Here is a 27,984-nt window from a genome sequence, read left to right on the forward strand (position 1 = left end):
GCCCCAGCTCCCTGCCTGCCCGTCGTTCTCTAGGGGTCTTGGCTTCCCCCGAGAGGAGGCTCCGCCCCCCATCGCTGTCCCCCGGTGTCCCGGTCTCCCGGTCCCAGTCTCTCTCTCTTTACTCTCCTTATCTGCTTCCTGCCTCTCCCATCGCGCCGTCGGGCTCTTTCTCGCCCTCCCAGACTCAGTCCCGCCGCCGCCCTCGTCCCCGGGGACCCCCGCCTCCATCCCTCCCCGCGCCCCGCGCGCCCTCGGGTCCCCCTCCGTCGCCGGCTGCGTTCGGGCGCCCGCGCCACCGCCCCCCCCCCCGTCTGCCCCGCACTCGGCCGCTTCCGGGCCCAGAAGGCGCGGGCTCCCGGGCGAGGACCGGGCTGGGGGCGTCGCCGCTCCCGCCCCGACGTCGCAGGCGCCCTGGGCCGAGGCGTCGCCGGGGGTGGGGGCGGGCCGGCTCCCGGGGCGCCCGCGTCCCCGCCCCCGTCCCGCCGGGCTCCGGGCTGGATGGGCTGCACCGTGAGCCTGGTGTGCTGTGAGGCGCTGGAGCCCGGGCCCCCCTGCGGACCCCAGCCCCTCGGGAGTCCCCGGGCCCCAGCGCGGGCCGAGGGCGGGGAGCCCGGGGGCTCGGGCCGCGTGGACAGGAGCTGGCCACCGCTTCAGGTAGGAGGCCGGGGCAAGGGGCGCGGCTGGGCCGGGGCCGGGGGCCGTGAGGCGGCTGAGGGCGCACCTGGGGCTCTTGTTCCCTTGGGGAAGAGGGTGAGGTAGGACCTGACCCTTAGCAGGGCAGAGAGCTCAGGTAAGGTTTAGGGTTGAGAGCCTGGGAAAGGCAGGGAAAGTGTCCATGGGTTGACGGAATGAGTGCGTGTGTGTGTGTGTGTGTAGCTGTGGCAGTGGCTGTCCTCCCCCGCCAGGGCTGTGTAGCCAGGGAGGGCCTCGCCAGTGCAATGGCTGACCCCAGGACCCCTGCCCCTGTGTTCTCTGTTCCAGGTAGGTCCTGAGACCTTGCAGAGGGGGGAGGGTGTAGGCCAGAGCTGGGAGGGGGTAGATGTTCTGGATGAGACTTCTGTGGGGGGAACCACTGGACTGGTAGGGATGTGGGCCTTGGATTTCTCCCAGCAGGTCACTTGGGGCTGGATACCCCTGCCCTATGCTCCCCACACAGTCCCGACCTACCCCCCACCCATATGGGGGCTGGCAAGGCTGCAGCCTTCCTAGCACCCTCCATCCCTCCGCCTGGGGCACACAGAGGAGTGAGCCGGGGAGCTGGTGCGCCCTGAGATTTACCCTGTGGTCACCTCGCCCCCCCCCCCTCCTCAGGGCAGCCAGGGAAGGCAGGGCTGGGGTCGTGATGTATTTGGGGTTACACTCCGCAGCGCTGGGCATTTGTAAACTGAAGTCTTGGCCCTTCCCATCATCACCCGGGACTGCCCTAGTGAGGGCCGGGATTGGCGGGGCCCTGCTGTTGCCTGAGCCCCCTCGTGGCTGGCGCAATTCTGGCAAAGGCCTGAGCTTCCTTTAGGGTCCCGGGAAGGGAAGAGTGAGGCCTGGGGGCATGGACCGGACATCCGGGACCACCAGCTTCTTGGCCTTGGCAAAGGGTCAGTGTGACCAAAGAACCCTCCAGAGGTCACTAGGGCTCCTGCCCTGCCCTGGAGCCACGAACTCTCCTCCTCCAAGGTTTCAGGTAGGGGGGCAGTGAGTTCGCAGGCTCCCTCCCTCATCTGTTCCAATTTCAGACCCTTCTTGGCCAGAAAGTTCTTCCAACCTCACGCAGGGCCGCGTGAGGGTGGGCAGGGACAGGCAGGTGGGCTGAGATGGCGGGAGGAGCCAGGGACACTCCAAGGATGGGGGAGGGACGCGTGTGTGGGGGTGTGACAGCAGCAGGGACAGAGATGAGTGCCTGCCATCGGATGAACTCGTTTCTGAGGGGTCTCTGGAGAAAGCCTGGCGCTGGCCCATGCCTCCCGCCCTCCGTTATCTGCACGGCTAAGACGCCATCTCGGCCCACGGTCCCTGGCTCCGTCTCCGTCTGGGGACGCTGTCACTGACTGCTGTCCCCCCTCCCTTGGCCCCACTTCCCCATTCATATTGCAACTCTCAGGGGACTTCGGTGACTCAGGAAGGAGCAGCCAGGTTGCCTTTCACCTGGTCCTTCCTGGGGGAGGCGTGAAAGCCACGTTCTTGTGGTGGATAAACATCTCCTGGGCTCCCCCCTCCCACCCTCCCCCAGGCATCCGGGCTTAGAAGCTACCCAGGCAGCTGGGCTCCCAGCCAGGGCACTCCCACCCACACTCCTGGCACCGACACACCCCTTCTCCTGCCACAGGCCATGCCGCCATTCCGGTCCACTCTGTCCCTGAGCCACAGGCCGTGCTCCTGTCCCCCCCTCAACCTCCCTGTTCTCTCCTCCCCCCCCAGGACCCCTGTCCACCCCAGGCCCCTGCCACGCTGCCCCTGCTCACTTTCCTCAGCAGGCTGCCTTCTGCTCAGACCACACCGGCCTCTCCTCTCCGGCAGGCTGCTTTGCCTCCCAGACCCCAGCGCTCCTCCCCACTCTCCTCCTGGGCCCGATTTTGGTTTGGGGAGGGCTGTCTGCCCTGGCTGCCAAGCCCCTGAACCCCAGCTCTGCACTCTCAGGGCCTGTGCTCTGAGGAGGCCTCCTGGGGGCCTCACGGTTGCCCTGCATCTGAGCCCTCCTCTCATCCTGCATGCCAGCCTGCCAGCTTCGAGAGATGAGAGGGTGGGACTTGGCACCCCTCCTGAGCATTCCTGCCAATTCTTCTCTGACCTGGGTGCCAAGGGGCCTAGCGGGCATCTCCAGGTGCCAGCCTCACCTCCCTGCAATCTGCCATATCCCCAGACAAGTGGGTGCTTGTTGGGTAGTGGCGGGAACAGAGGGGAGGAGATTCCAGGCTGTTTCTGCTCCTCCTTCCCAAATCTGGTCCCTGGGGTCCTCAAGGATCCTGGTGATCAGCCAGGGCTGGTGGTGGGTGGCAGCTACAGGGAGGTAGGAAGGGGGGATCTGCTGGCCTCGGTGCAAACTTTTGCCTCTTGGCATTTCTGCCAGTGCCCCTTTCTCAGGAACTTCAGGGTGCCCCTCATAAAATCCCATTTCACCCTACTCCACCAGCCACAGCTGGAACCAAAAGGAATCCAGGAGGGTCTGTAGGCCCATAGACCAGTCTCGAGTCTTCTGACAAAACCTCGCTCTGATGTCTCACAGGTCCCCGTGTGGCACTGGTTCTGCAGCCGGTGGATGCCTTCTGCTCCTCATTCGTCTGCCCGCCTGCCTTTCCACCTATTATTCTTCCACCCACCCACCACCCACTCTCCTCTTGTACCGTCCGCCTTTCCACTCTTCCACCCACCACACTTCTTCCCATCCCACCCTCGGCTAATATGTACACTCAGTGTCTTACCCATAAGTCCTGACCCTCTCTTGGGAGGCTCGAATGGTGGAGGCAGAAGTTCAAAAGCATCATCCTGAGACAGGATGCTGAGTGCTCCAGAAAGGTGGGCACCTTGTCCCTGACTTTAGCTCCACCAGTCCCCTCAGCCCCCACCGAGGGCCCCAAGAGCTTGGGTCTTGGGCACCTTAGGAGACCCTCGGGCTTAGGGGGAGTGGTCTGTTCTGCCCAGGGTAGTCTGGGAAACAGTCAGAGAGGAGGTGACGTTTCCAACTGGGTCTTTAAAGACGAGTAGGAGTTCACTGACACAGAGGGGAGGCAAGCTCATTTTTTGGCCACACCCAGAGGTGTGCAAATGTGTGTAGTGCATTGGGGGAGATGGAGTAGTTAATGTGGGTGGAATACTGGGTGGGAGGGCAGAGGCAGGAGCTGAAGCTGGAAAAGAGGTGGGGTCCACCTGGGAAGGTCCTGGAATGCTAAGCTGAGTTTGGACTTTAGGCTAATCATAGGGGCCAGAGAGAGCCATTGGAAAATGCAGCCAGGAGGGGGCCTGCATTTAAACGGGGCGGGGGTAGCTGGATGAAGTATGGGTGTGGGTGGCTGGAGCCAGTGGAAGGTCTTCCTCACAAGACTAGACCAAGCAGGGCTATGGTATGTGTGTGTGTGTGTTGATGTATGTGGTATATGGGATGTGTGTTTAGGGATGGGGATCTGGGTCTGCCTGAAAGTCCCTCCTCCCTGGGTGGGCCCCCTGGGAGCTAGTTCCCCTCCTTGTCCCTGACTTTAGCTCCACCAGTCCCCTCAGCCCCCACCGAGGGCCCCAAGAGCTTGGGTCTGGCAGGCCAGGAAGTTGAGCCAAGAACTCACCTAGAGGAGGTGGGGCTGGCACCGGGCCACGTCCTTTTGGCTCAGTTTCACCTGCTGCCCAGCCCAGACGTCACTCCCACAGAGGCTGGAAAGGGGACAGGCCTGGCTTTGTCGGGGCCCTGAGACCCAGGCTAGGCCTGTCAGCCCTGCCCTCCAAGGGTTGGGGTGGGGGGATGAGGAATGGAGGCGGCAGGTAGGGATGGAGACTCCTGGGTGCTGCGAGGAACCGGGTGCAGAGTTGCTCGGAGGAGCAGCTCGGGCTCCCCCAGTCACGTGGCACTGGGGGGGCGGGCGAGCTGGGGGTGGTTGGCTAAAGATGGCAAGAAGTAGGTGGAGTCGGAAGTGCTCTCAGGCCCCATTTTCCTTCCTCTTGGCTTCCTTTGGTCCAATACCTCAACCTGTCTCTGCCCTGGGGAGCTGGGGGCGGGGGGGAGCTGCTTTTGCTTGCAGGGTCGGGATTCTTTGGGGCCATAGGCGGCTCAACCTCTGGTCTCCTGTATCTTCTCCTGCCTTCTTGTCCTCTGTCACTGTGTCTTTGTGTGTCTGTCTTGCCCATTCCGCAGAATCCTCAAGTCCCCTTTCCACCCTCTTTCTGCCCCGGAAAGCCAGGAGGTGGAGAGGGGTGGCTTCTTTCTTATGGGGGATAGTATGGGGTAGTGATGGCACAAGCTGGTTTGGGGGTTAAACTGAGTTCAACTTCGGGCTTTGCGCTTATGGGCTGTGTACCCTTGAGAATCTCAGGTAACCCGTCTGTGGCTTGCTTTCCTCAGCGGCCCTTGAAAGCATTTTGTACAGTAGAAGGCATATCGATAGCACTTAATAAAGGCTAACTCGGGTTGCTCTTGATGATGGTGTTATCGAGAGATTGTATTAGTCTGCATCCTCCTGGAAACAAGATGGGATTAAGCAAGGGTTTTATTAGGGGAAAGGCCTGAGTGAGAGGAAATAGGGACGGAGCCAGAGAAGGCTGGGAGAGCCTTCCGACCAGAGGCCAGGCTGGCCCTGAGGGATGCAGGGAGCAAGAGCAGGTGGGGAGGGAGCATCCCAGACCCCCACGCAGTCCAAGGAAAGCTCAGCAAAGCTGCGGGACCACCGTTGAGCCAAAGTTGACTGACAAAGAAGGCCCCTGTCGCCCAGGGAAGGGTCTGCCTTGGTATCTTCTTTGTACTTTGTCATTGATGAGAGCAGCCCATGGAGGTATGGCCTCAGCAAACACAGTTATGGATTTCAAGGCATGGAGTAGCTGGGGCTCTCGGTCGGTTCTGTCCTCCTCATCTGGGCGAGGTGTCTGAGTGGGGCGTTCTCATGGCCTTCACAGGGCCTTGAGGCAAGGAGACGGGGAGGGCCTTTGTTTTGGGGGGTCTGAGGTGGTGTGAGGCTCCCAGGCTCTCCTGCTCCCTTCCAGGCCTGGGAATGCTGGGCCTTGGCTGTTGAGTCAATATCCTTTACCCCCGATGTGTTAGATGGTGGGCTTGCTTGGGCCAAGTGCTGACTCCACCTGTTCCCCTTCCAATCTCTCCTTCCTGTGTGGGGTGCTTCAGTGCGGAGGGGGAAACTAAGGCACAGGTGTGCTGGGCCAGCAAGGGTCCTGGGGCAGGGGTGGCAGCATTTGGGAATGTGCAGGCTTCCCCTTCCTCCTGGACAGAGCCTTTCCCCAAAGTTCATCCCAGGGGAGACTGGGCAGCCTGACACTACCCCCGACAGTAACCTTGGGTGTCCTCTGAGGCTGGCCTGGGCTGGCTGGAGCTTGGGGCAGGAGTGCAGAGAGTGCTTGCCAAGCTGCAACACCATTAGGGGAATGAAGTTGGAGCAGGAGTGAATGTTTCTGGGCACTGAGCTGAAGCCATCTGTGGGAGGTCGGGCCAGGCCCTGTCCAGCCAGACTGTCCCCCGCCTTTACTGCCCCATCAGCTCCCTGGTCCTGTGGACTGCATTGAGATGTGCAAGCCACCCGGCTGCTCAGTGTGCTAAGCAGGGCTAATTTATTCCCTGGTCTCTTAATGAAATTGCAGCAAAGCCAGCAGGGGGTGAGTGCATCTTGAGGTGGTGTGCCCCGGGGGCAGCTTCTCTGTCATTCTCCTGCCCCCTTCTGCAGGATCCCTGGGCCTCCTATGTGACCCAGCCCTGCCTTCCCAGGGCTTTAGCACAGAGAAGAAGCTGTGTGGTGGAGGGAGCAGGGACGGGGGCGCAGTGGGCTGGGCGAGTGCTGTCTCCCTGCTTCCTAGCTGGATGCCCTTGGGGAAACTATGCAGTGTCTCAGCCTCACCTTCCTCACCTGCCCTATGGAGATTATAGAACCCACCTTGCCTGGCTGTGTGCAGAGCCAACCTTGCAATCCGTGCCAGGCTCCAGGACACAGTGGGCAGGTGGCACTGTTTGTATCTGTCCTCACCCTGCTCTTGTAGGTGTCTCCTTTCCCTCTTCTGTCCCCTCTGCAGTCTGGAATCCCAAATCCTGAGGTCATTTGGGGATGGAGGTGGGGCGAGGAGGCTGTTCTGAGAAGCTCCTCTCTGGGGATCAGGAATTGGGGGTGAGGGGTGGGCACAGAGTGCAGAGCATCATGGCAATAAAGTAAAAGAAGGTTTGTGTTGGAAAAGCAGGGACCCAGGGGTGGGGCTGAGCTGGTTGCAAATCTGGGCTCTGCCACTGACATTTTTTTTTTTTTTTTAAAGATTTATTTTATTTATTTAATTTCCCCCCCTCCCCTGGTTGTCTGTTCTTGGTGTCTATTTGTTGCGTCTTGTTTCTTTGTCTGCTTTTTGTTTCTTTGTCCGCTTCTGTTGTCGTCAGCGGCACAGGAAGTGTGGGCGGCGCCATTCCTGGGCAGGCTGCACTTTCTTTTCACGCTGGGCGGCTTTCCTCACGGGCGCACTCCTTGCGCGTGGGGGCTCCCCCACGCGGGGGACACCCTTGCGAGCCACTGACATTTTGTGAGCCTCAGTTTCTTCCTCTGCAAAATAGGAATCACAGCATCTACCTCACAGTTAGCCAGGGCATAAGGTGGCTAACGTATGTCAAGTTCCTAGCACACAGTAAAGACTCAGTACACATCATTACCTTCTCCTCCAGGAAAGGGCCTTCACGGTCATCTGGTTGACCCCTTCCCATTCTGGCTTGGCCAGGAGCTTCACTGCTCAGAAAGGGAGGCTGAGTGGGAGAGAGCCCTGGGCTTAATGTCTCTGGTTGGGCAGGTCAGAGGTCACTTAGCAGTCATGAGAATAAATGCCTTTAAAGGGAGCTTCACTTGAGGTGGCATGTTCATAGTCTCACCTCCATTAGCACCGGTCGGGATGGGAACCAGGTCTTAGGATTCCCAGCCCACCCCCCTTGACCTTTCTCATGCATCTCATCCATTTTCCTTGTGTTGAGCAGAACAGCCCCTCAGCCCAAGGGGTGAGTGGCAGTAGAGACAAGGAGAGAGTTCCTTTTTTTTCCTCAAAGGTCCCTCAGGAGCAAGAAGTCCTTGTCTTGCTTGACCAGTTAGTCCTTTCCACCTAGGCTGGTCCTCTGCCCTGAAGGTCCTACCCCGGCCGCTTCTCCCCGCTGGACCTGAGGCATTCTAGGGAACTGGAGGTCTGTGCAGCCCTGTTCTCTGCGGGGGGTGGGTTGGTGGTTGAGGTGTTACTCCCTCGCTCAGCCCGGCAAGGAAGCCCAGTCACCCCTCCCTTGGCTGCCTTCAGCAGGTTGGTACTTCTGACTACCTCCTCTAGGAAGCCACTGCTGGCCCCAGCTTTCTCCCCTACTGCCCGAGAACATGGGTCCCACCCCCAGCCCTGTTATCCCTTCCCCCTAAGCTCTTTAGCTGCCTCTGGGCCTGTGAGAACAGCCCCCGTATTGCTTCCCAGACCCACTGACTAGGCCTTGCCAGCTCTGGGGCTCCCCTCCCTGCACCCCCCTTTTATCTCCCCTGTCTGTGAGTCAGAGGCTCTTTGTGAAGTCTTTGTGTGGATTTGAGCTCCCAAGGCCAGGCTGGGGACAAAGGGACACCCCTCTCCCCTGTCCATTGTCTCTTCTCTTTCCAGGAGGCTGTAAGTGTGTGTGTGTGTGTGTGTCTGTCCATGCCCCAACTTGGTGTCTTTCCTATGTAACTTAGAGGGCAGAGAGGGGGTCTTGAAGGACACTCGGGGATGCAGAGTGGTCCTTGGGGCCCCTGGACCATGGCTGAGTGGCCCTAGTGGGATAAACAAGGTTGGATTTCTCAGGGGTCTTTGAGAGGGGGCGATTGGCCTGGGGGAGAGTGGGGGGGGGGACCGAATCATTGGCTTTCCAGCCCTAACTGTGGAGGCTGCCACCCCTGTACCCCTACTTCTCTCTCTATCATCTGTCTCTGTTTTTCTGCTCCTTCCCCTTGCCCTCTCTTCTCTGCCCAGCTCACTGCCTGGATGGCTACCCCTCATTCTCACTCCAGCCTCATCTTCCTTGGTGTTGCCCCCTCTCACCCAGGAGAGACCCTGCAGGCCCCCTCCCTGTCCCTCCCCCGAAGGCAGATCCTTCACCTACTGTCCTCTCAGTGTTCTAGCTTTTTCCCGACTTCTGCCCCTGACCCAGCCCTCCATGGCCCTCACTCCCTGCCCTGGGCCCCCGGCCTCCCTGCCCTCCCGCACTCTGTGGGGCTGCCTCCCCCGATGCTCACTCTGCAGAGCCTCAGCCTCAGCCATGGCTCACCTTTACCCTGGCTAGCCTGATGACCCCACAGTCTAGAATAACACTGAGGTGGCTGGCTGTGTGCCAGGTCCTGGCTAAAAATAGATCCATGCTTGGTGTGGTTTCAGGGCAGTCTGGGGCAGAGGTAGGGTACAGCTCACACGGTCCCTCAGGGTCCCCTCTGGGGACATGTTCTGCTGCGCCCTGGGGCTTCCCCATTGCCCTACTGCAGTCTGAAGCCTGGTGGAAGGTGTTGGCCCCCATGGCTCCTGAGAGGGAACTTCTGGTGCTGGTGGGTGCCAGATGGGCAGAGCAAGACAAGCCCAGTGCCTGGAGCAACCCAGGAGGCCTAGCTGGTAAATGTTGATGGCCAGGGCTTGAACCCGGGTCCAGCTCTCAGACTGTAGCTATGGACACTCCAGGTCTGAGAAGGTTTTGTTGTACTCAGGTTGAATTAAGAGACACAGGTTGTTGGGGCTCTGCACTTTTCTTGCTTTAGACTCTGGACAGTGGCTCAGCCTCTTTGAGCACTCCCACCAGTAAGATAGGGGCTATCCACCTCTTGGAGCTTCTGTTAGGCAAATATTTGTTGGGTCAGTGGTGGACAGGGTTCCAGAAGGGTCCTGTTACAAGCCCATCAGGCTAGCTGCTTCCATCTCTTCTCAGCCCCAGCCCCTGGTCCCTCCACCTCGCCATAGCTCATTGGATGCGCTCTCCATGTCTGGGCTTCCATTTCCTCTCTGGTTTCCAGATCACTTCAAACTTTTCCACCAAAAACCCTGGAACTTTGAGGGTCTGCAGGGCCTCTGGGAGAGGAGTACCTGGCCTTGCACAGGGCGATGAGGGGTGGGCAAAGGGGCCTGTAAGAGCTGCATGCCTAGTGCCAGGCTCACTCTAGGCCCTACCAGCAATTCAGTTTTAGAATTCCCAAGAGCTTTGTGTTTTTACTGGTATTCGCTGAATACTTTTTATTTAGTAGCTTCCTGTTCTTGTTTCATGAATGCAATGTCTTCTCTGATCTCTCTGAGGTTATTAATAATTATTTATTTTGAAGTTTGCTTCACTTCCTGCATGCATTGCTTCCTCCCAGGGCTTGTAGTGTCTACTCTTTATCTCTGAAGCTTTCCTCAGATGTCTGAGAAGTCCAAACTTTCCTCTCATTTAAAGGAGGCCACTAAAGGGCAGATCGTTTGCTGTGAATGGATCCACTGAGGGCTCTAGAACATCTGGCTGACTGCTTCATTGGGGGAAACTCCTTCAGCATCTTTGGGTCTTTCCTCTTGAGCTTGTCTCCATTTTCTCACTGGGGGCAGGGGTATAGGCCTGGCTGCCCCTCATACACAGGAAGTAAGTCCTCAATTAACGCCCCTCTTTCCTATTAGTACCATTGTCCTAACCTGTACCTAAGTCCTGCAGGTCAGGCTTTGCAGTTTTCTGCTGGGGTTGGGGAGGAAATCTGAAAATAAAGCCACTTCTTCAATGTTCTACCAATCCTCCTGTTTTTAGTTTCATTCTCACACCCATTCCCAAAGGTATCTGACACCACTCACCCTGCATCTTTTGGGGGTTCTGTGCTGCGAAGCCCATCACACCTTGGCTTTTCCTACCCCTAGCTCAGGGTCCAGCTTTCTTGGACTTATGTTCCCACTCACCATCTGCTTTCCAGCTCCCAGAATTTTGACACTGTCATCAGGGGTGCTAAAATACCTAACAAATGATCAGAAGGGCTTGGGCTGGGAGACTGGAGCAGGTCCTGCGGGCCCTGGGGAGCCAGGAAGTAGCCCTTAATTGCTGTATTGAAGGGAGGCCTAGAGGTCCAGGGCAGGGTCTAGGATGGTTGGGATGGTGGGTACTTGCCTCAGTTTACCCATGGGAACAGAAGTGTTTTTGTACCGCATAACTGGAATGGTTTTGCTGTGATTTATGCCTTAAAAATTCCCTTTACTATTGTTTTAGTAGGGGTTTGGAGGGAGCAAAAATAAAGGAGTATGTTCAATCCATGGACTTCACCAGGAAGTATCCACCTCATCTTGTGGGCTCTGCCTCCCTTTCCTGCTGAAGTGCAGGGTGAGCAGGGGAGCCGTGATGGGCCACGAGCTGGGGGCTAGGTCCTCCAGCATCTGCTTTCTGGCACCAGACCCGGGTCTCCTCCCACTTTCCTCTTCCTCCATCAGTTGTCATACGTTTGGCTCTGAGGCCATTGGCTGGACAAGGAGGTGGGAATTCAGCTCGAAAACAACAGCAGAAGGATCGCAGGTCAGACATTAGGAAACACTTCCCAGTCAGTCTGGATCGTGAAGCTGGACAACAGGAGAACCTGCGGAGGTTTTGGGATCTCCCGGCTGGAAGAGCCTTGAGGCCAGGAGGAATCCTGGTTGGCCTGGCTGGAGGGGGTCTGCCTGGAGGCAGGGGGCTGGCTGGGATGACCCCGTGGAGTGTGCTACCTGCCCTGCCCTGCCCCCGTAATGGTGACTGACTGATGACTCCTTTGGTACCTCCTGCCTCCTATTCCATCAACAGAAAGCTTCTCTCTATGGAAGGCTGTCCTTTTGTGGGGCTAAGTGGGCAGAAGAGGACGTTTGGGGTGGGGGAGCAGAGATGGGAGGGAATTTGGGGGCCTGGGTGGGGAGAGGCCCCATGAAGCCCGTCTTCTCGGGGCCCAAGGCTGGAGGGGGACTTGAAGGACTGGGGGGGACTGAAGGCACCCCTCCCACCACGGAGGACGGTGGGGCACTTTTTCTTTAAGATTTATTTTTTATTTATTTCTCTCCCCTTCCCCCCCCACTTGTTTTCTCTCTGTGTCCATTTGCTGTGTGTTCTTCTGTGTCTGCTTGCATTCTTGTCAGCGGCATCCGGAATCTGTGTCTCTTTCTGTTGCGTCATCTTGCTGCATTAGCTCTCCGTGTGTGCGGCACCGCTCCTGGGCAGGCTGCACTTTTTTCGTGCAAGGTGGCTCTCTTTGCATGGCACGCTCCTTGCATACGTGGCTCCCCTACATGGGGGACACCTCTGCGTGGCACGGCACTCCTTGAGCGCATCAGCACTGCGCGTGGGCCAGCTCACCACACGGGTCAGGAGGCCCTGGGTTTGAACCCTGGACCTCCCATGTGGTAGGTAGACACCCTATCCGTTGGGCCAAATCTGCTTCCCTGTGCCCCCTTTCTAACCCAGCCCAAAGCCCTCCTTACAATGCTGCTGAGTGTGATGGGAGCATCAGCCTCCCAGGAGGGCTCCAGGTGGCTTCCCAGCGCCTCATCTCAGCTGTGCAGCCTTCGTTCTGCCTCCGGGACACAGAGACTGCAGGGAGGGGAGGATCTGGAAGAGTGAAGACCGAGTGGCTAGGGCGAGGCCCGCTTTAGAGAGGGGGCTCTGACGTTTGAGGTGCAGTTGTCTCGTGCTCCAGGGAGTCTACGATGGCTGTGGATGGTGGGGTGAGCTTTGGTTTCTGCAAGGGAATCCGTGCAGGGTGTGCTGGACTGAGTGAGGCTGGCGATCTGGGGCTGGGAGGAGCAGGGCACATCTGTTTTCCTGCTGGGGTGAGCAGGGACTTCTAAAATGGAGGAATTATGCTGAGCCATGGAAAGCTGAAGACTCAGACCCCATTTAGGGAGAGCAGGGAGTAATGGTAAGGGGAACGCAGGGGTCTCCCATTTTGGCAGTGTGGTACTTCATCAGAAGTCCTGTCTGTTGTCTAACTTGAGTATTTCCTGCTTGGGTCCTGGCCCTTTCCTCCCTGTTTGTCTTTGAGGAGGGGGTTCAGGAATCATCACTTGGCTCCCTCTTATCTGTTTGATGGGTGCTCCCCAGGCCCTCTCCCCTCTTGGGTTCCAGCCTGTTCTGGGCTCACATGCCCCCATTCTACCTCCCTGGCCTGCTTCCAGCATCTCGTAACGATGCTGGGTTGGACTCCTGGCTGCTCTTCCTGGCTCCCGGGATGATGGCGTGAACAGCGTGTTCCAGACAGGGCGCTCTTGCCGAGGGTTCTGGGGGAGCATCTGTCTGGTGGGGGTGGGGCAGGCGTGTGCAGCTGGAGACCCGGGAAGGGCTGTGGGGGAACTCGCTCTTACAGTCACCCCAAGGTGCCCCTCCCGGCCCTGGATTCCGAGATATTTGCCAGTGGCTTCCGAGGATACTTCCGATTCCTGCCCAGGGAGCATTTATCCAGCACCTGCCATGACTCAGGTCCCATGCCAGGCCTGCTCACGTTTGATTTAATTTTCACAACTACCCCATGAGGTTAGAATTCTCGTCTCCGTAGTATACAAGAGGAAACAGAGGCCCAGACTGGGGAAATGATCCCCCAAGTTCTCGCAGCTGGTATGCGTCGGGACCAGGATTTGAACCCTGGTCTCTTTCCAGGACTCTTTGCTTTCATTGTCCCTGGATCCTTCTCTTTGGGAGATGGGGATGGAGGGCAATGCAGAGCCCTTACATTTTCTCCTGGCCTCCTCCCAACCACACTGGGAGGCAAACGCAGCAGTACCCGTTCCCCAGCTGAGGAAATGGGTTCCCAGAGGTGCTGTGCCCCAAGCTCAGTCCAGGGGCTTCCCACCTGCCCTTGGATCAGCCTTCTGCCCCCCATTGCCCCTGCCTCCTCCTGACTGCTGGGCTGGGGCCTCTGGGCTGGCGCTGGCTGCCCGCTGGAAGCATCCGTGACTGCTCCCCGGGATGGGCCTGCCCTGTCCCGCCCCGAAACCCCCAGATAGAGAATAGAAGGTAGATCACAGAGGGGCCTGGGAGCCTGGATCGGGAGTCTGCGGGCCAGAGGAGAGCCTTCAGCCTTGGTTTGAGGGAATGTGGGGGTTTTACGCCTGATGTGGGGTCCAGCCAGGGTGCACCGGGAGGCCTGTCTCTCCCGGAGTGGTGAAGGGCTCCTGCTGTCCCCGGGAGCTTGTTCTGGGCCTGACCTGGGGCCAGCGGCAGCCTGCTCGATGCCCAGCCTCCAGTGCCCTGAGATCCTCGCCCCCGGTATCTGGCTCCTGGCCAGAGGGTCCCAGCTCGTGCTCCCCTCCGGGTCTATCCCTTCTGAGTCTCTGGGAGCCTCTTCCCTGCCTGCCTCTGGAGCCCATGGGTGAGGCTGTGTCAACCTTGTTTCGTGCCTCAGTTTCCCTGGCTGGCTGGCTGCCCCTGCACGGTCTCTTCTCTTTATTCCTTTCCTCTTCTCCCCTCAGCTGGCCACTGGCCCTTGCTGCCGCTTGCCGCTCTCTATGCGCTGGGCAGCAACTCCACCACCTCCCCGTCTTCTTTTCCTCTCCTTGCCTTTGTTTTGCTTCGGTCTCCTTCTCTCCACTCACCAGCTTTCTCTTACTTCTGCCACCTCTGACAGCCTCATCTCGACCCCATGGCCTTTCCCATCCTTGGTTGTCTCTCTTGGCAGCTCTCTTTCCTTCCTCATTCCTGTCCACATCTCAGTTTGGGGGTCCCTGCTATATGGGCCTGGAAATAGCCCATCCTGGTGGCCTGGCTTCTCTAGCTGTGTCTTCACATTTCCCTGGCTCAGGGCCCTGGGTTCCCACTTCTCCCACCCCCTCCTCACACTCCAGAGACAATGACTGGGGGGTGGGCCCAGGACAGGATCCTGACAAATGACCTGGTGGGAGGGGCATGGGGTGGGGTGGTGCAGCAGTTGGGTGGGAAGAGGTTGGCAGGCGAGAACGGGGGTGGGGGGGGGGCGTGTAGGTGGGTGGCAGGCCTGATTATCTGTCTGTCTGTAGCTGCCTCCGTTTTCCTGTCTGCAGGCCCTGGCTTTGTCTGCTCAGTTCTCTGTCCTCTCCATTCCCAGGATGGGGGTGGGGGGTGGGGGGGCAGCTTTAGCTCAGCTTCTCTCCTGCTGAGCCTCCCACATTCAACCACCCACTCTGTCCAGTTCAGGGGCAGATCAACCAGGGGGCTGGTTTCCCAGCAGGGGGAGGGGGCTGTGGTGGGTGAGGATGGGGGTGGGCTGCATGGTAATTGTATTAGCTGGTTCTGATGCAATTGGGCTCTCCAGCCTGGGGCCCACCCCTGCCCTCCCGCCTTCCCCCTCTTCCCCCCTCGCCTCCTGCACTCTCCATTCATCTCACTCCCTCTCCCAGTTCCATCAGAATCAATTAGACAGTCCCGCTTTAATCTCATTGCAGGAGCCTGGGCTCCGTCCCAGCAGCCCAGCTCCGAGGTCTGCAGTCTCCATGCTGGGCCCTGCGACGAATGCCCCACGGGCAGAGGGATGACCTAGATGACCTCAGGGCCCCTGTCCTTACCACCCCCCCCCCCAGATGCTCTGGCCTCTCCTGAGCTGGACCCAGCTGTCAGGGAGGCTCCCCAGTGGATCGATACCCACGATCATGCCAGGCCTGTCCCCTCCGCTCCCCCTCCCGCCGTTTATCACGTCAGCTGCTGGGCGGTGATGGAAGTTTGGAAAGGGGCCCAGAGGACCAGGGATTCTCAGCCTGGAGAATAGAGAGGGGTGGGGGTGGGGTGGGGTGGGGACGGGGGCTTGAATAATGAGCCGCCAGTGTCTGAAGGCGTTTATTGTACAGAAGAGAGTGACCAAGCTGTTCTCTTTCCACAGGCAAGACAGAACAAGAGGAAATGGTCTGGAATTTGAGAGGAAGGATGGTAGTTAGGTACCAGGAGGAACTTCCTGCTTGTCAGGGGTCAGAGACCTGGGTTAGTGGTAGTGAAGGGGAGAAGGAGCTTATGGACGCACCTCCTTGTGATATCTATAAGAGGAGAAGCATTCTATACCCCGTCCCCTTGCCCCTCTTCTCCACTCCGCACCCCGCAATCTTCAGGGTTCTATTATGGAAAAGCACTGAAGCAGGAGTGGGGACCTCGATCCAGTCCTGGCATTGCCACTTCCCAGCTGTGTGACCCCAGGCAAGTCATTTTACCTCTCTGGGCCTCAGTGCCCTCCTGGATAAATTGCATTTGGGTTGAGGGAATGTCAGGAGAAGGGGTGGATCTCTTTCAAGTTTAACTAGAATCAGTGCAGGATATTGGGGAGCTCGTTTCAGAAGAACAGTGAGTTGGGGTCCCTCCCCAAGGGGATGGGGGCAGATGCATAAAGACCTCACCCTCCTGGCTGCAGCAGCAACAAGAACGCTGAAGATGGCGATGGCACTGGCCCATAATCTAGGGCTGGAGGAGGGACCCGGTAGATTTGGAAACTGAGGTTGGTTTGCAATCAGCCAACCAGCATAGCAAGTAAATCACTAGCAAGTAGATCGCGTTTACCCGCGTGCCTGCCAGGTCCTCTGGGAGCCGGCCTTCTGGTGGGGAGGGGGCTGAGACAGTGAAGAGGTGAGCAGATAAATCAACGGGAGCTAGTGGTATGTGCCAGGAAGAAGTAAACGTACTGGGGCACAGCAAGCTCCTGGGGGTCGAGGACGTGGGAGGGCTTTGACGGGTGGTCAGAGGAGGCCTCCTGGAGGAGGTGACATTTAAGCCCATATGAGATGGCCCCCGGGTCCCCAGGTCCCCCTGTTCGGCTGTCTGGAGAGAGGGCGGGGGAGGTGGGCATGAGTTCGGGACCTCGTTGATGGCTGGCCAGTTCAGTCGGTGCGACTAGTGGAGTCTGCCCCTGGTCAGGTGCCTTGGGGACCCCAACTTGGGAAGTAAGACTCAAGTGGGAGCCCCCTGGGGACCTCAGGAGGAATGGCTGTGGCCGGGACAGGTGTGACTGTGAGAAAGTGCCCGAGTGAGCAGGCCTGCCAGAGCTGTTCTCTTCTGACGGAGGAGAAGGGCAGGGAAGTCCCCAGGGAGTGGCCTCTGGGCCCCTCTCTCTGGGTGTGAAAGCGAGACCTGGAGCCTCCCTTCAGACGCCCAAGCAATTCTCCCTGAACAGGAGCTGCCTTTGTCCCCCTGCAGACAAAAGCAGCTGGGAGGCCGTGGCTCTGGGGGCCTGGACAGGGCAGGCTCTGTGCCTCCCGGGAGCGGGACGGGCCTCCTCCCGTGGCCTGTCCCAGGAGGCCTGTGGGCTGTGATGCCCGCTCTTGCCTCGCTGACACCTGTGCAGGCCGCCTCTGGGAAGCTCCCTGCTCTTCTCCTGCATCTCAGGGAACCATAGGAAGAAGGGCCCAGAGCAGCCCCCTCTGCACAGGTGGCCTCCGTCCCAACCGGCTCTGGACTCGGTACTCTCCTTCCTGGCCTGCCCCCAGAATCTGCTCTCCGAGTTGCACGAGGTGTGGGCGGGTGTGGAGAAGGAATTTCTCTTCTCTCAAGCCCTGGCCAGACCCACAGTGCGGCCTCACGTTCCAGTCTAGACTCTGAAACCGAGGAAAAGGGGAGGAAGGAGGTGGAGGGGATGCGCAGAGGGGGCAGGGCTGGGGGCTGGGCCCAGGGTTTGTGGGCCAGGGCCGTGTTGCATGGGCAGCAGGGCAGGGAGTCCCCAGAGGACTGGGTAACCCTCTCGGCATGGGCCTCAGAAGGGTCACTGGGGAGGAGGAGGTGAGGAGCCCAGGACCCTCTGCTGGGCACCCACAGGAGGGCCTGGAGAGAGACTGGGGTCTGACAGGAGGTCTGCCTGGGCCACACCAATCCCTCACTCACCCCATAGCTTTGGTCTTGGTATGTGGTCCACTGTGTCAGAGCATCTGGGCCTGGCCCATTGCACTGGGCCTTGCATCTGTGTCCCTGATGCTCCAGGCCACACGAAAGGGAGGGAAGATTGACTGAGCACTTCCCAGGTACCGGATGCGGTTTCTGGTGTTCTGAGAGAGAAAGGGGATTGAGATTGAAATGAGACCTTTTAGGATCATAATCCTCCCCTCTCTCCCAAGAGTTTTGGTGAAAGAGGAAGACGAGGGGAGCCTAGAAGTTTCTAGAATGGAAACTTCAGGACAAAGGACTGAAGGGGCACAAAGGCAGTTCCTCTTAGGAGGAGAATTGCTTGGGCATCTGATCCGAGGTTCCAGGTCTCACTGTCCCATTGAGAGAGAGGTACACAGAGATCAATCCCAGGGGGCCTCCCAGCCTTTCTTCTTCATCAGAAGGGGACAGCTCAGGGGGCTTCTGGGGCTCCTGCAGCGGTTACCTCCAGGATTCTCACTTCCCCCGCTGGTAAAGCAGAAGAGAGGACCTGGGATGCATCAAGGGCAGGGCTGCGTTTCACTCATTTTTGGGTCCTGGTGGGGCCATGTGCATGGAGCAGCATCACCCTGACCTTCAGGAGATTGGACACCTGGGCTGAAGCTGTGTGGGGCACGGATGGGGCCAGAGGTGGGGCCGGGAAAGCTGGGGAGACGCTTTAGGCAGTGCCAGGCCTGACTTCTTGTCCCTGTCAGCCTGTGTCTCTGAAGGCCACTGTTTGAAGGACACCTCCTGCTGGGCCCGAAGCTCTGCCCTTCTGGGCCCTTTGCAGGGACTCAGGGGATGCACACGTTGGGGAGGCTTGGGTACAGCCATCACTTCCTTCTCTTTCTTCCCAGCCTCCCTCCTTCCCTTCTGTGCTTGTGGAGTGTCTTTCGAACCCTGAGTGTGGAGAAGACTGAAGACTCTTAGTCCCTTCACCCTCCTCTCAGTCTAAGCAGGGCTACCTGATGGCCAAACCTATCTAAAGAACTTCCTCCTGTTCTAAAAATTCAACAAGTGACTCTTGTCAATAAAACTTGATTCCACTTGCTGTGGATTAAATTCTGTTTTTCCCCTCTTGCCTCATGCCTTTCCATTTTGCCTGGTCCTAGGGTGGGGAGACTGGGGGGGATTTAAGACACCAAAAAAAAAAGGGGGGAGCCGCCCTCTACAGGCCTGGAACCAAATGCAGCAGTGCCAGGCACTGGGCTGGAGATGGGTGGGGGGAGAATAAGGACAGGGCCTGCTAGGGGTGGCGTTCATGTGGGGGCTGCCCTACTCCCCCGCCTTGTCTGGAGCCCTCCCAGGCCAGCGTGGCAGGGGGTGATGGTGGCCCCCCTCGCTTGGGTGATTGTTGCCTGTTTTTCCCCCTCTATCTGTACACCCGCAGGAACCTCTTCCTTCCCCCTCACTGGCTGCCTCCCTTCGCTCCCTCCCAGTCTTCTCCAAACTGGGGGAGGGGCAGGGCCTGAGGAGTCTGCTGGGGTTGGGGGAAACTTGGGGTCTGGGGTGAGCTAGCTGAAAAGCTCTCAGGTCCTCAGCTTCTGCCCTGGGGGGGGGGGGGGCAGGGAGACGGCATCACCTGGATAAAGGGCCCGGAGATGGGAAGCCCTGGGCCAGGGAGTGCAGGCAGTGGGGGTCGGGAGGAGGGGACCTGGCTGGCTCCCAGTGGCCTGTTGCTGCAGAAGAGGCCTGCGGGCTGTGGCTCCCCCTCCCCTTTCTCTCTGGGCTTGGCTGCCTGCCCACCCAGTTTCTCTGCAGCAACAGAACCACAAGCAAATCTTGGGGCTACCTCTGTGCCTCTCCTGTGGTCTCCCGCCTGCGCCTGCCTTCACCTCTGTGTCTCTGTGTTTCCCTCTCCAGCACCTCCCTCTCTCCTCTCTCCTCTCCCCCCCCATCCCAAGTTCTAAGGTCACAGGAGGGCAACCTTACACAGTGGTCCTGAGGGAGCCCTGCCCTGTTCACCTCACGGACACCCTGTGAGGGAAGCAGAGGCAGAGAATTCCTGCTGGTGCCAGTGGCCGAGGCCGCGGGGCAGGGCGGAAGGGGAAAGCAGGGAAGTTGAGCTCTGGGAACCCTGGGCAGGAGGGGCCAGCCTTCCCCGGAGGCCGCCTCTCCAGCTCTCCAACTCTCCTCTCCCCAGGTGGGTTCAGCCTTTGAGGCAGGGGCCCTTCCATTCCCAGGAAGCGTTTGGAATGCCGAGTGCCTCCCTCCTGGAGCAGGCAGGGCTGAGATGCAGACAGGAGGGGGTGGCCGGCGGCCAGGGCCGGCGGCTGGGCAGGAGGCTGGGCCGCTGGTCGGGGGGTGTGCCTGGGGCTTCCGTGCGCGCGCCCCGGGCTCAGGGATGCTTCTGCTTCAGTTGGGGAGGCGGGCGGCCTCGGTTGAAGTTAATCACATTATGCTCTGGGGAGCAATATGGGAATTGGAGTGCGATCTGGAGAGAATCCATACACATGCTCGCGCGTGCACACACACACACACTCACTGCAGCTCGACCACAGCGCTGCTGCCCTCGCCGCCCGGGCTCCCCCCCTGCTCCTGCGCCTCACAGGTGGGCGCCCTGCACCTGGCACCGCCTCAGCCCTGCCCGGGCCCGCCTCTCTGGCGCGGCCCTCGGAGCCTCGGCGTTGCCCGGGCGCTTGGGCCCGCCCCCCGCCCCCCGGCCCTCCGGGGGGGAGCTGGCGGGCTGAGGCTGTCACGAGGGGAGGAGAGAGGCAGCGCCGGAGGAAGTCCCTAAGGGCGTAAGCGTCCTGCAGCTGCCCGCGCCTCGCGCTCGGGGTTCCGGGGTGATGGAGCCACGTCGGGGCTAGAGGGGGCAGGACACACCGGCTGCCCCTCCGCGGCTGAGGATCGGGGAGATCCCGGGGAGCAGGGCACTCGCCCCGCCCCCTGTCCCGGAGCCCTGCGGCCGGAGCACCCCGTCCTCCGCCGCCCCAGCGCCTGAGGCGCCCACCCTGGGGGCCAACATGACTCGGCTGAGCTGGTGCTTCTCCTGCGTGATCCGATGGGGCAAGTACCTCTTCTCCTGCCTCCTGCCCCTGCGCTTCTGCCTCCGCAGCCAGGTAAACGGTCATCCGCCTCACCTGGCACTCCCCTGCCCCCCAACTCCTCTCCCCCCATTCTCCTCGACGTCTGATGTACCTCTTACCTATTCTCAAGAGACACACCATCTTGGCTGTTCCCATCCTGTCTCTGATGAGAGTTTGGGGACTTCTGGGGAGCCCCCACCCATGCTGCACGGATCTAGGAGGGGGGCGTGGGGGCCCCTTCCCCAGTGTGCACCCTGGACATCTTGGGTTTGGGCCAGAAGTCTAACGGATAGGACCCGAGTCTGTGGGAGGGTGGTGGGGATTTGGGTCCAGAGGGATGTTTCTGGGGTTGTGAGCATCCCTCCCAAGTTTCTGTGAGAAGGGAAGGGGGGTTCCTGGAAGTCTCATTCTCCCCCTCCCCCCGGGCTCTGGCAGAGCCCCACAGCTCTGGCAGGGAGGTTACAAAGTGCAATGGAAATGGGGAGTGGAGAGGCTGGTGGATGACAGGTGGGATTTCCAACCTGTTCAGGAGGACGGTGGGACCGGGGAAGTGGACAGGGGCTGCGGTAGCAGGAGGGGCAGCAGGCTGGTGAGTTGGGGGCAGAGGGGGCTAGTGGGATGAGGTCTCCCCCATCCTGCAGTGCTGTGGGTGGGCGTGTCCTGGTGGAGCTTTTTTTTTTTAATCCCTTAAGATTCTCCAGTTGGCAGTGCCTTCGTGATGTGTGCGTGCTGGGGTGGGGGGCATTGGGGAGAGGGTGAAGGCGCGGGTGTAGCTGGCGAGCAAAGTAGGAAATTGGAAAAACTGCACAGAAGCTTAAATTCTCCAATGGGCTGACGGGGAGAACCCCAAGAGCAGGATCTGCCCCCCACCCCGCCCCGCAGCCTCCAGTGATAACTCCTTTAGGGAAGTAAAGGGGCCCCTGTCATGTGGAGGGGGGGTGCAGTACCCCGGTCTAAGAGTGCTAGCTCTGGAGCCTGTCTGCCTGGCTTTGAGTTCTGGCTCTGCCACTTACTAGCTGTGGACCTTGGGGAAGTTAATTTTCTCAACTGTAAAATGGGAATAACAAATATCTACATCACAGGGGTTGTTGGGAGGATTAAATGAGGTAATGGATTTAAAGTGTTTAGTACAGTGCCTACTCTACAGTAGATGTTCAATAAAAATTAGAAATATTTGCATTATTACTGTATCATCATTACCTATCCCTTTCCAGCAGGGGTGAATTCCTTTCATCTTCCTCCCTGCAGACCCTCAGGCAGGCCAGGGCTGGGCATGCGGGGTGGAGGGATTTCCTCCCTGTATCCATTCCTCAGGGAGGGGAAGGATCCCCCCACTCCATAGGGAGCTTGAACTTTCAGCTTTTCTTCCAAGGAACTGCCGCTGGGCCTCAGTTTCCTCCCCTGCCACTCCGCAGTGGGGAAAGGTGCCAGTAGTCTCCCAGTCCAGTCACCCAAGGTGTGCTTTGAAATCTTCCAGCAAAATGCAGCAGCCTCCCTAGGGATTGGCTGGGAGGCAGGTGCTGCAGCCGGGACTGCAGGGCAGGCGCCCCGTCCGTGTCCATTGGGCTCTGAGTTCGGAAGCCGCAGAGTCCCAAGGTTCTGGATTTGGGAGACGGCAGCCTGTGGCGGGAAATGGCCAACCAGGACCAGGTCAGTCGGACCCTAAGCTGCTTAGTAATTCCTCTCCTCATTTGCAGGGTTTGAGCTGGGGGCTGGATGATCAGCTGCAACTGCCTCCCTCCAGCCTTTGAGGGACCTGAGTCAGACAGGAAATGAGAGCTGGGGAAGAGATCAAGATCACGGAGTCGTGCCTTGGGAAGGCTCTTATTAAAAACTGTTGGGATTGGGCCCAGACACTGTCCCCACCCAGGGCACTTGTGGTGGGAGATGGGGGAAGGGGGCTGAGAGATGGACCTTCCTTTGTCAGCTGGGGAAACTGAGGCTGTGGGAGGCCTGGTTGGAACTCTGCCTCTCCCCCGCCAGGGAGCATTCGGATTTCTGGAGTGCACGGGAGAGACCTCAGTCTTAGACCTGAGGAGTGGCGGATGTGGGGGCAGGCGGCAGGGCTTCCTGTAGCCCACATGGTGTCTTGGTGGGAACTGGGACGAAGTGCCCCATGCTTTGCGCTGATGCCAGGGCTTGGTGCGCCGAGCACGGGTGGGACCTCAGCTCCCTCTTGCCCCTCGGCTGCACGCTTGTGCAGTGACCATCCTGCGCAGTGGTACTTGGCAGCCCTGCCAGGGATCTGAGCACCCCAGAACTCAAAGGCTGAAGTGTGTAGAGGGGCAGGGAGCAGGGTGAGGTAGGCTGGCTCCAGGGGTTGCTGGAGCAGGGACTGCAGTTTTCTCTTCTTCCTGACTCTTCAAGAACCATCCAGGAGTCAAACAGCTTCACCCCGACCCATAGAGCAGCACTGTCCTCAGCTTCCCTCTATGTGCTCCCCCTTCCCCCCAAGCCAGACCTGGGCCCGGGCAGCTGGCTGTTGTAGCGCCAGTCCTTGGGTAAGGGGTTGGGGGGGCAGCTAACACTGTCATCAAAACGTGGGAACTGAATCCTTAGTCCCTGCATGACTGAATTGCTACAGGGCCAGCAGGAAACTTCCTGACACCCTGTGAGATGTGTAATCAGACGCCCTGGGCTCCAGTCTTACACCTACTACTTGTGTGATGCTGAGCAAGTTGATGAACCTCTCTATGCCTCAGTTTCTGCCCATGTAAAATGAGGGCTGGTAGGAAGTGTGAATGCGACTCCACAAATAATGTGTCTGGTCAGTTAATATCCATCTTTCCTGGAGTAGGGGCTGAGGTGCAGAGCCTGACGGGCAGCAGGGCACAGATGCAGGGGCTAAGGTGCAGCAGGGCTGAAAGCTTTGGTGTCAGATTCCTGCAGTTGGACTTTGGGGAGGAGTCCCAGCCCCAGCTCTGCATCCCACTTGACGTGAGGCACCTGGCACCACTAGAAGGGGGGCTGTGGTGTGTGCTAGCCCCAGGGTGAAAGGCAGTGGGCTGCAGCATTTGCAAGAGAAAGCTGGCAGCAGGATTGGCTGTATGGCACCCAGACAGCAGTGCCCGGGATGTCGGAAACCGGGCTCTGCTGCTGGCCGGCGAGGTGCCTCGGGCAAGTTAGACCTCCCTTAACTTCAGTTTTCCCATCTGGATGAGTGAGAGGTGGCTCAAAGACCAAAGGGACTGGCAGGCAGATTTAATTTGGCCTTCAGAGTGGTTTAAAAAAGATTTTTTATAAAAGGAAGCTAATATGTAAAAAATTTGGATTTTCAAGTATTTCATGTAAAATATTTTACATAAAAATATAGATTTGGGGCATCTCTTAACAGATCAAAAGATGTGGCGATGTGGGCTCATGCCTCTGCAGGCCTTGATGACTGGAGCCGAGTAGTGGGAATCCCCTGTAGCTGGAGCTTGCCCTCGCTAGGCCCCCACAGACCCCTTGCCTGCTTCCCTCGTTTGAGTTTGATCTGACCCCTGGACCAGCTGAGCTCGACGGTCCCTCCAGATTCTGTCTTTCAGATTCTGTGACCAGCGGTGACGGAGGAAAGGCTTAATGTCTTCCTAAGTGATAGGCTAGTCAATTGGAAGAAATTTTTGCTGCACAAGTGTCAAAGGATGGGAAGAATGGATTGAGGGGGCAGGCGCCCTGGCCTGGGAAATTTGTGGCATCACAGAGAGTAGAGCTGGAAGGGACCTTGGAGACCATGAGCCTCGTCAGTTTGCAGATGAGGAAACCGAGTTCTGGAGAGGGAGATGCCAGGCTCAGGATCACAAGACCCGTTAGCCTCATTCCTGCCCTCGCTCACCCTCTTCAGCTCAGTCTGCCTCTGGGCTCATCGCCAGCCGCACGGCCTGAGGACTGTCATGCTGCTTCAGCTGGTGTCTGAGCTGGAGGGCAGAGAGCAGGGAAGTTTCTCCATGCAGGGTGAAAGGTAGGGAGTTAAACCTACTGCAGAAATGGCCAGGCAAGTGGGGTGGCGTGGCCCAGGGTGGGGGCCGGCTTTAGAAGCCTCTGGAATCCCAGCCCAGAAAACCCAGCCAGCCCACCAGTGGGTGCTGATGTCTGCCTGGGTGTGAAACACCAGTCCAGGCACTGGATGGGGACCCCAAGATGAGCAAAACTTCCCACCTCTGGAGAGTCTGCAGCCGGACAGAGTCCAGAGGCAGGGGTGGCCGCAGGGCTGGGCAGGCAGAGGAGACTTCAGGAAGAGACGGGGCAGAGGACTGGACGGGATCCCAGGCAGCACAGACCGCGGAGGCGGGGCTGCCCAGGGCACTTGCAAGGGGGCCAGAGGGGGAGAGAAGGGAGGTTTGGGAAGGGGATAGTGGATGCTAAGAGTGGGGAAAATCCACGAGGACCCATGGATGGATGGACTGAGTCTTCAAACACACCCTGTGCCTGCTGAATGCCAGGCTCTGTGCTGGGCTCAGGACAAGTTCTTGCCCAAGGGACTTGCCCTGTGTGTGTGGGCCAGGGGTGGGGTGTGTCTCCCCAGACTATGAAGGAGAGATAAAAGGTAACAATTAGAGACACCTCAGGTGGCAGTGTTTAGCATTCAACAGGAGGATAGTGGTTAGGTAGCAGGAAGGACTTCCCGACAGAAGGTAGGATGCAACACCGGAGAGATCCCATTGGGTTGGAAGAGAGGGATGGCGGGCATCCTGGAGGCAGGGCTCCTCCAGGGGGGACTCCCAGCTCTAGGGGCTTCAACCCCGTTTTCAGTCCCAGCTGAGGCGACTGAGGGAGGGGGTGGGCCCCGGAGGCTACTGGGCCCTGGAAGACCGGATGAGGAGGTGTCACTGGGACTCGGTCTTTGGTCTAATTTTCTAGCATTTCTGGGAAGCTCCAAGGTGATTTCTCAGAACGCTCAAGATAGCTGCCGGGAGGCACAGCTTGGGAGGTGCCAGCAGCAAAGGGCTGTGGGAGCAGCCTGGGAGAGGTGGGTGCGGGTGGGCTCTGGGCTGCCAGGGCTTAGCTGGCTGAGCCCTTGAGCTTGCTGGGGATCGGGGGCAGTTGGCAGCGTTGGTGATGGTGTGTAGGGGGTGGACTTGGCTCTCAGCGGGGGCTCCCGAAACGCCCCCCACCCACCCCTCACTCTTCCATGCCTCCGGCGGCGGAGAGGGGAGGGTTTGCAGGGGTGTCTACATATGGGCCATGCTCAGCAGTAGGGCTGAGGACCGCAGTGGAAACTGTGGAACAGTAAACTTTCAGGCGAGCCCAGCAAACTTGGGGAGGGGGAGCTGGACTAGGAGGTAAGGGGGAGCACTGTGATTCTGGCGGGGGTTGCAGGGTGGGGGCAGGACCTTACCCAGCCCCATCGCCTTGAAGAAGGACTTGGAGGGGTGTAGAGAGGGGAGTCTGATTCCTTGCCCCATCTCCTATACCTGGAGCAAAGACTCTTAACTGAGCCACCTGCTCAGGAAGAACCAGAATTACACGGCACTCCCCTGACTCCTCAGAATTATCAAACGACAGCGTGTTAATCGTTTGTGCAGTGCCCAACCTGCACATCCGCATGAGGTGGCCCTCTCACAGGTGGCGAGTGGGCGTTTCATTCCCCTAGGGCTTCCCAGGTAGATGTCTTGGCTGGACCCTGGGCTTGTGGCCAGCACACCTGGCTGGGCAGGTCCACCTGAGGGGGGAGGCCGGCTGTAGAGACAGAACTGTGGGGTTGTGATGTGTGTGGTGTTGCCGGGGAGTGGTGTGGGCATGCTCTTGGGTGTCGCAGTGGGGTGAGGTGGGGAGGCGGGGGAGGTCCCTGGGGCGGGGGTGGGCCACGGTGAGCACGCTCGCCCGTGTGCCTGGGAGCCCAGGCCGGAGGACTTTCCTGCCACGTTGCCTGGTCCAGGAACGCGGTTTTGGAGGGCCTACTCTGGGCGGGGCTCTGTCCTCGGCTTTTGTGTGTTTGTCTGAGTTGGACTGTGGGTCCTAGTGTGTGTGTGTCCACAGCAGGGCGTGGGGCTGAGTGCTCTCTCTCCCCTGGACGGCTCCAAGGAGCAGAACGGGTGATTCACCAGCCCCCACCCACCCTCACTGGGTCCAGCCGTGGCCAGGGCTCTGAGAGGAAAGTTTTTTTGGGGGGAGGTGAGACAATGAGGGCTTGAGGCTGATTTTGCTGGATTTCCCTGCATTGCCCCCTGGGGATACATTTGGATTCGTACCCTGTTTTCCTCCCACCCTCTAGATCCCTGGGCAAAGTGGGGGGAGAGGGGAGGGGAGGGCCGGTGTGGGGGCGCAGGGGGATCCTGTGGGGGAGAAGAAGGCGTGTGTGGACGGGGGCGGGAGGCGAGCCCTGGGCCCAGGGAGGGAGGAGGGGAGGAGGAGGAAGTGGGGAAATGCAAACCAAATGTTGGCCCAGGGTACCGTCAAGAAAAACAGACTCTCGCGGGAGCCTGGAGCCCGGCTCCCTTTAAGAAGGGCAGGAAGGGCTGGGACAGATGTTTGGAGAAAAGAAAGAAAGAAGGAAAAAAAAAAAAGAAGTAGGAAAAAAATTGGAACGAAATCCACAGCCTGGGGGCAGGGCCCTTCTCGCAGCCCTGGCCCGCATTCTCCAGTGTTAAGGCCTGTCCCGGGCTGAGCCGGGCGCCTGGGCACCAGGGCCGGTCCTAGCTGTGTGTGTGCAAATGAGTGTGCGCTCCGAGGGCAGGAGGGTGTGCGCGTGGGCTCGCACGCGTGGGGAGAGGGGGCTGAGGAACCCCGGGGTGTGGCAGGCAGACTGTCCCTTCTGGCGCTGGCTGGCTGTGGTCTGAGGGCTCTGGGTGCCGAGTCCCCTGGTTTGCTGGGGTGGGGGGGTCTGCAGCGAGGAAAGCAGACCCCAGGCCTGTCAGCAGCTGAACAGGAGAAGGCAGGAGGGGCCTTGGTGGCCCAAGGGGGTTGTGTGTCTTTGCAGGGGGGGGTGTGTGGTTTTGGGGAGCCCTGCCTCCAGGGGCTCTTGGCCGGATGCGCTTCACACCCCCTGCAAAGCAGGGCCTCTGATCCCCAGCGCCACCAGTGGGGCTTGGGAGGAGGGAGCTGAGAGGAGGCTGGGACAAGGGGGTGGAGTGGGGAGAGGAGGAGGAGGGAGAGTGAGCTGGAAGCAGGCAGGGGAGAGGCCCGGCAGATGCTGGCGGAGCCCGGAGCAAAAGCAGCGGACTCGCAGCTCCCTTTTGCCTGGTCCAGGGGGACTGAGTGTGGCGGGCCTGGCCCGAGGGACAGGACCCACCGAAGATGACGTGGATCTGTCTGTCCTGCATGCTCTGGGTAGGTCTGTGGGTCCCGCTGCCTCAGCTCTGGGTTGCCCTCCTCCTTTGCCTTCCAACCTTTCCATCGTTAAACCCAGAGCCTGGGGTGGGGGGAATGCTGGCTGTGAAGGGGATGGCAGGACAGACTGACTTCAGCAGACCTTCCCTCTCTGGTTCTGTGGTCCGTACACGGCTCCCCTTGCCAGCTGCTGCTTTTTAGGGCTCTTCCCACCCGTACCCCCTCTCGCACTGAGGTGAAAAGCCC

At 59.3% G+C, this 27,984-nt stretch overlaps 1 protein-coding gene across 17 annotated transcripts in view; it reads left to right on the forward strand.

The window, feature by feature from the left end:
• Nucleotides 1-498: 498 nt before the first annotated feature.
• TNS1 (tensin 1) overlaps nt 499-27,984 on the forward strand; it is a 216,761-nt gene continuing 189,275 nt past the window's right edge. For 10 of the 17 annotated variants that reach the window (XM_058300129.1, XM_058300130.1, XM_058300132.1 and 7 more), the window contains exon 1: nt 499-654. In XM_058300129.1, the coding sequence (XP_058156112.1) occupies nt 499-654 (156 nt within the window). Of the gene's footprint in view, nt 655-20,158; nt 20,524-27,557; nt 27,739-27,984 lie in introns of those variants that run through there. The other 7 variants (XM_058300138.2, XM_058300144.2, XM_058300145.2 and 4 more) reach the window with 4 other exon arrangements.

Source organism: Dasypus novemcinctus, chromosome 7, assembly GCF_030445035.2.
Source record: "Dasypus novemcinctus isolate mDasNov1 chromosome 7, mDasNov1.1.hap2, whole genome shotgun sequence".
NCBI classification, from domain to species: Eukaryota; Metazoa; Chordata; class Mammalia; order Cingulata; family Dasypodidae; genus Dasypus; species Dasypus novemcinctus.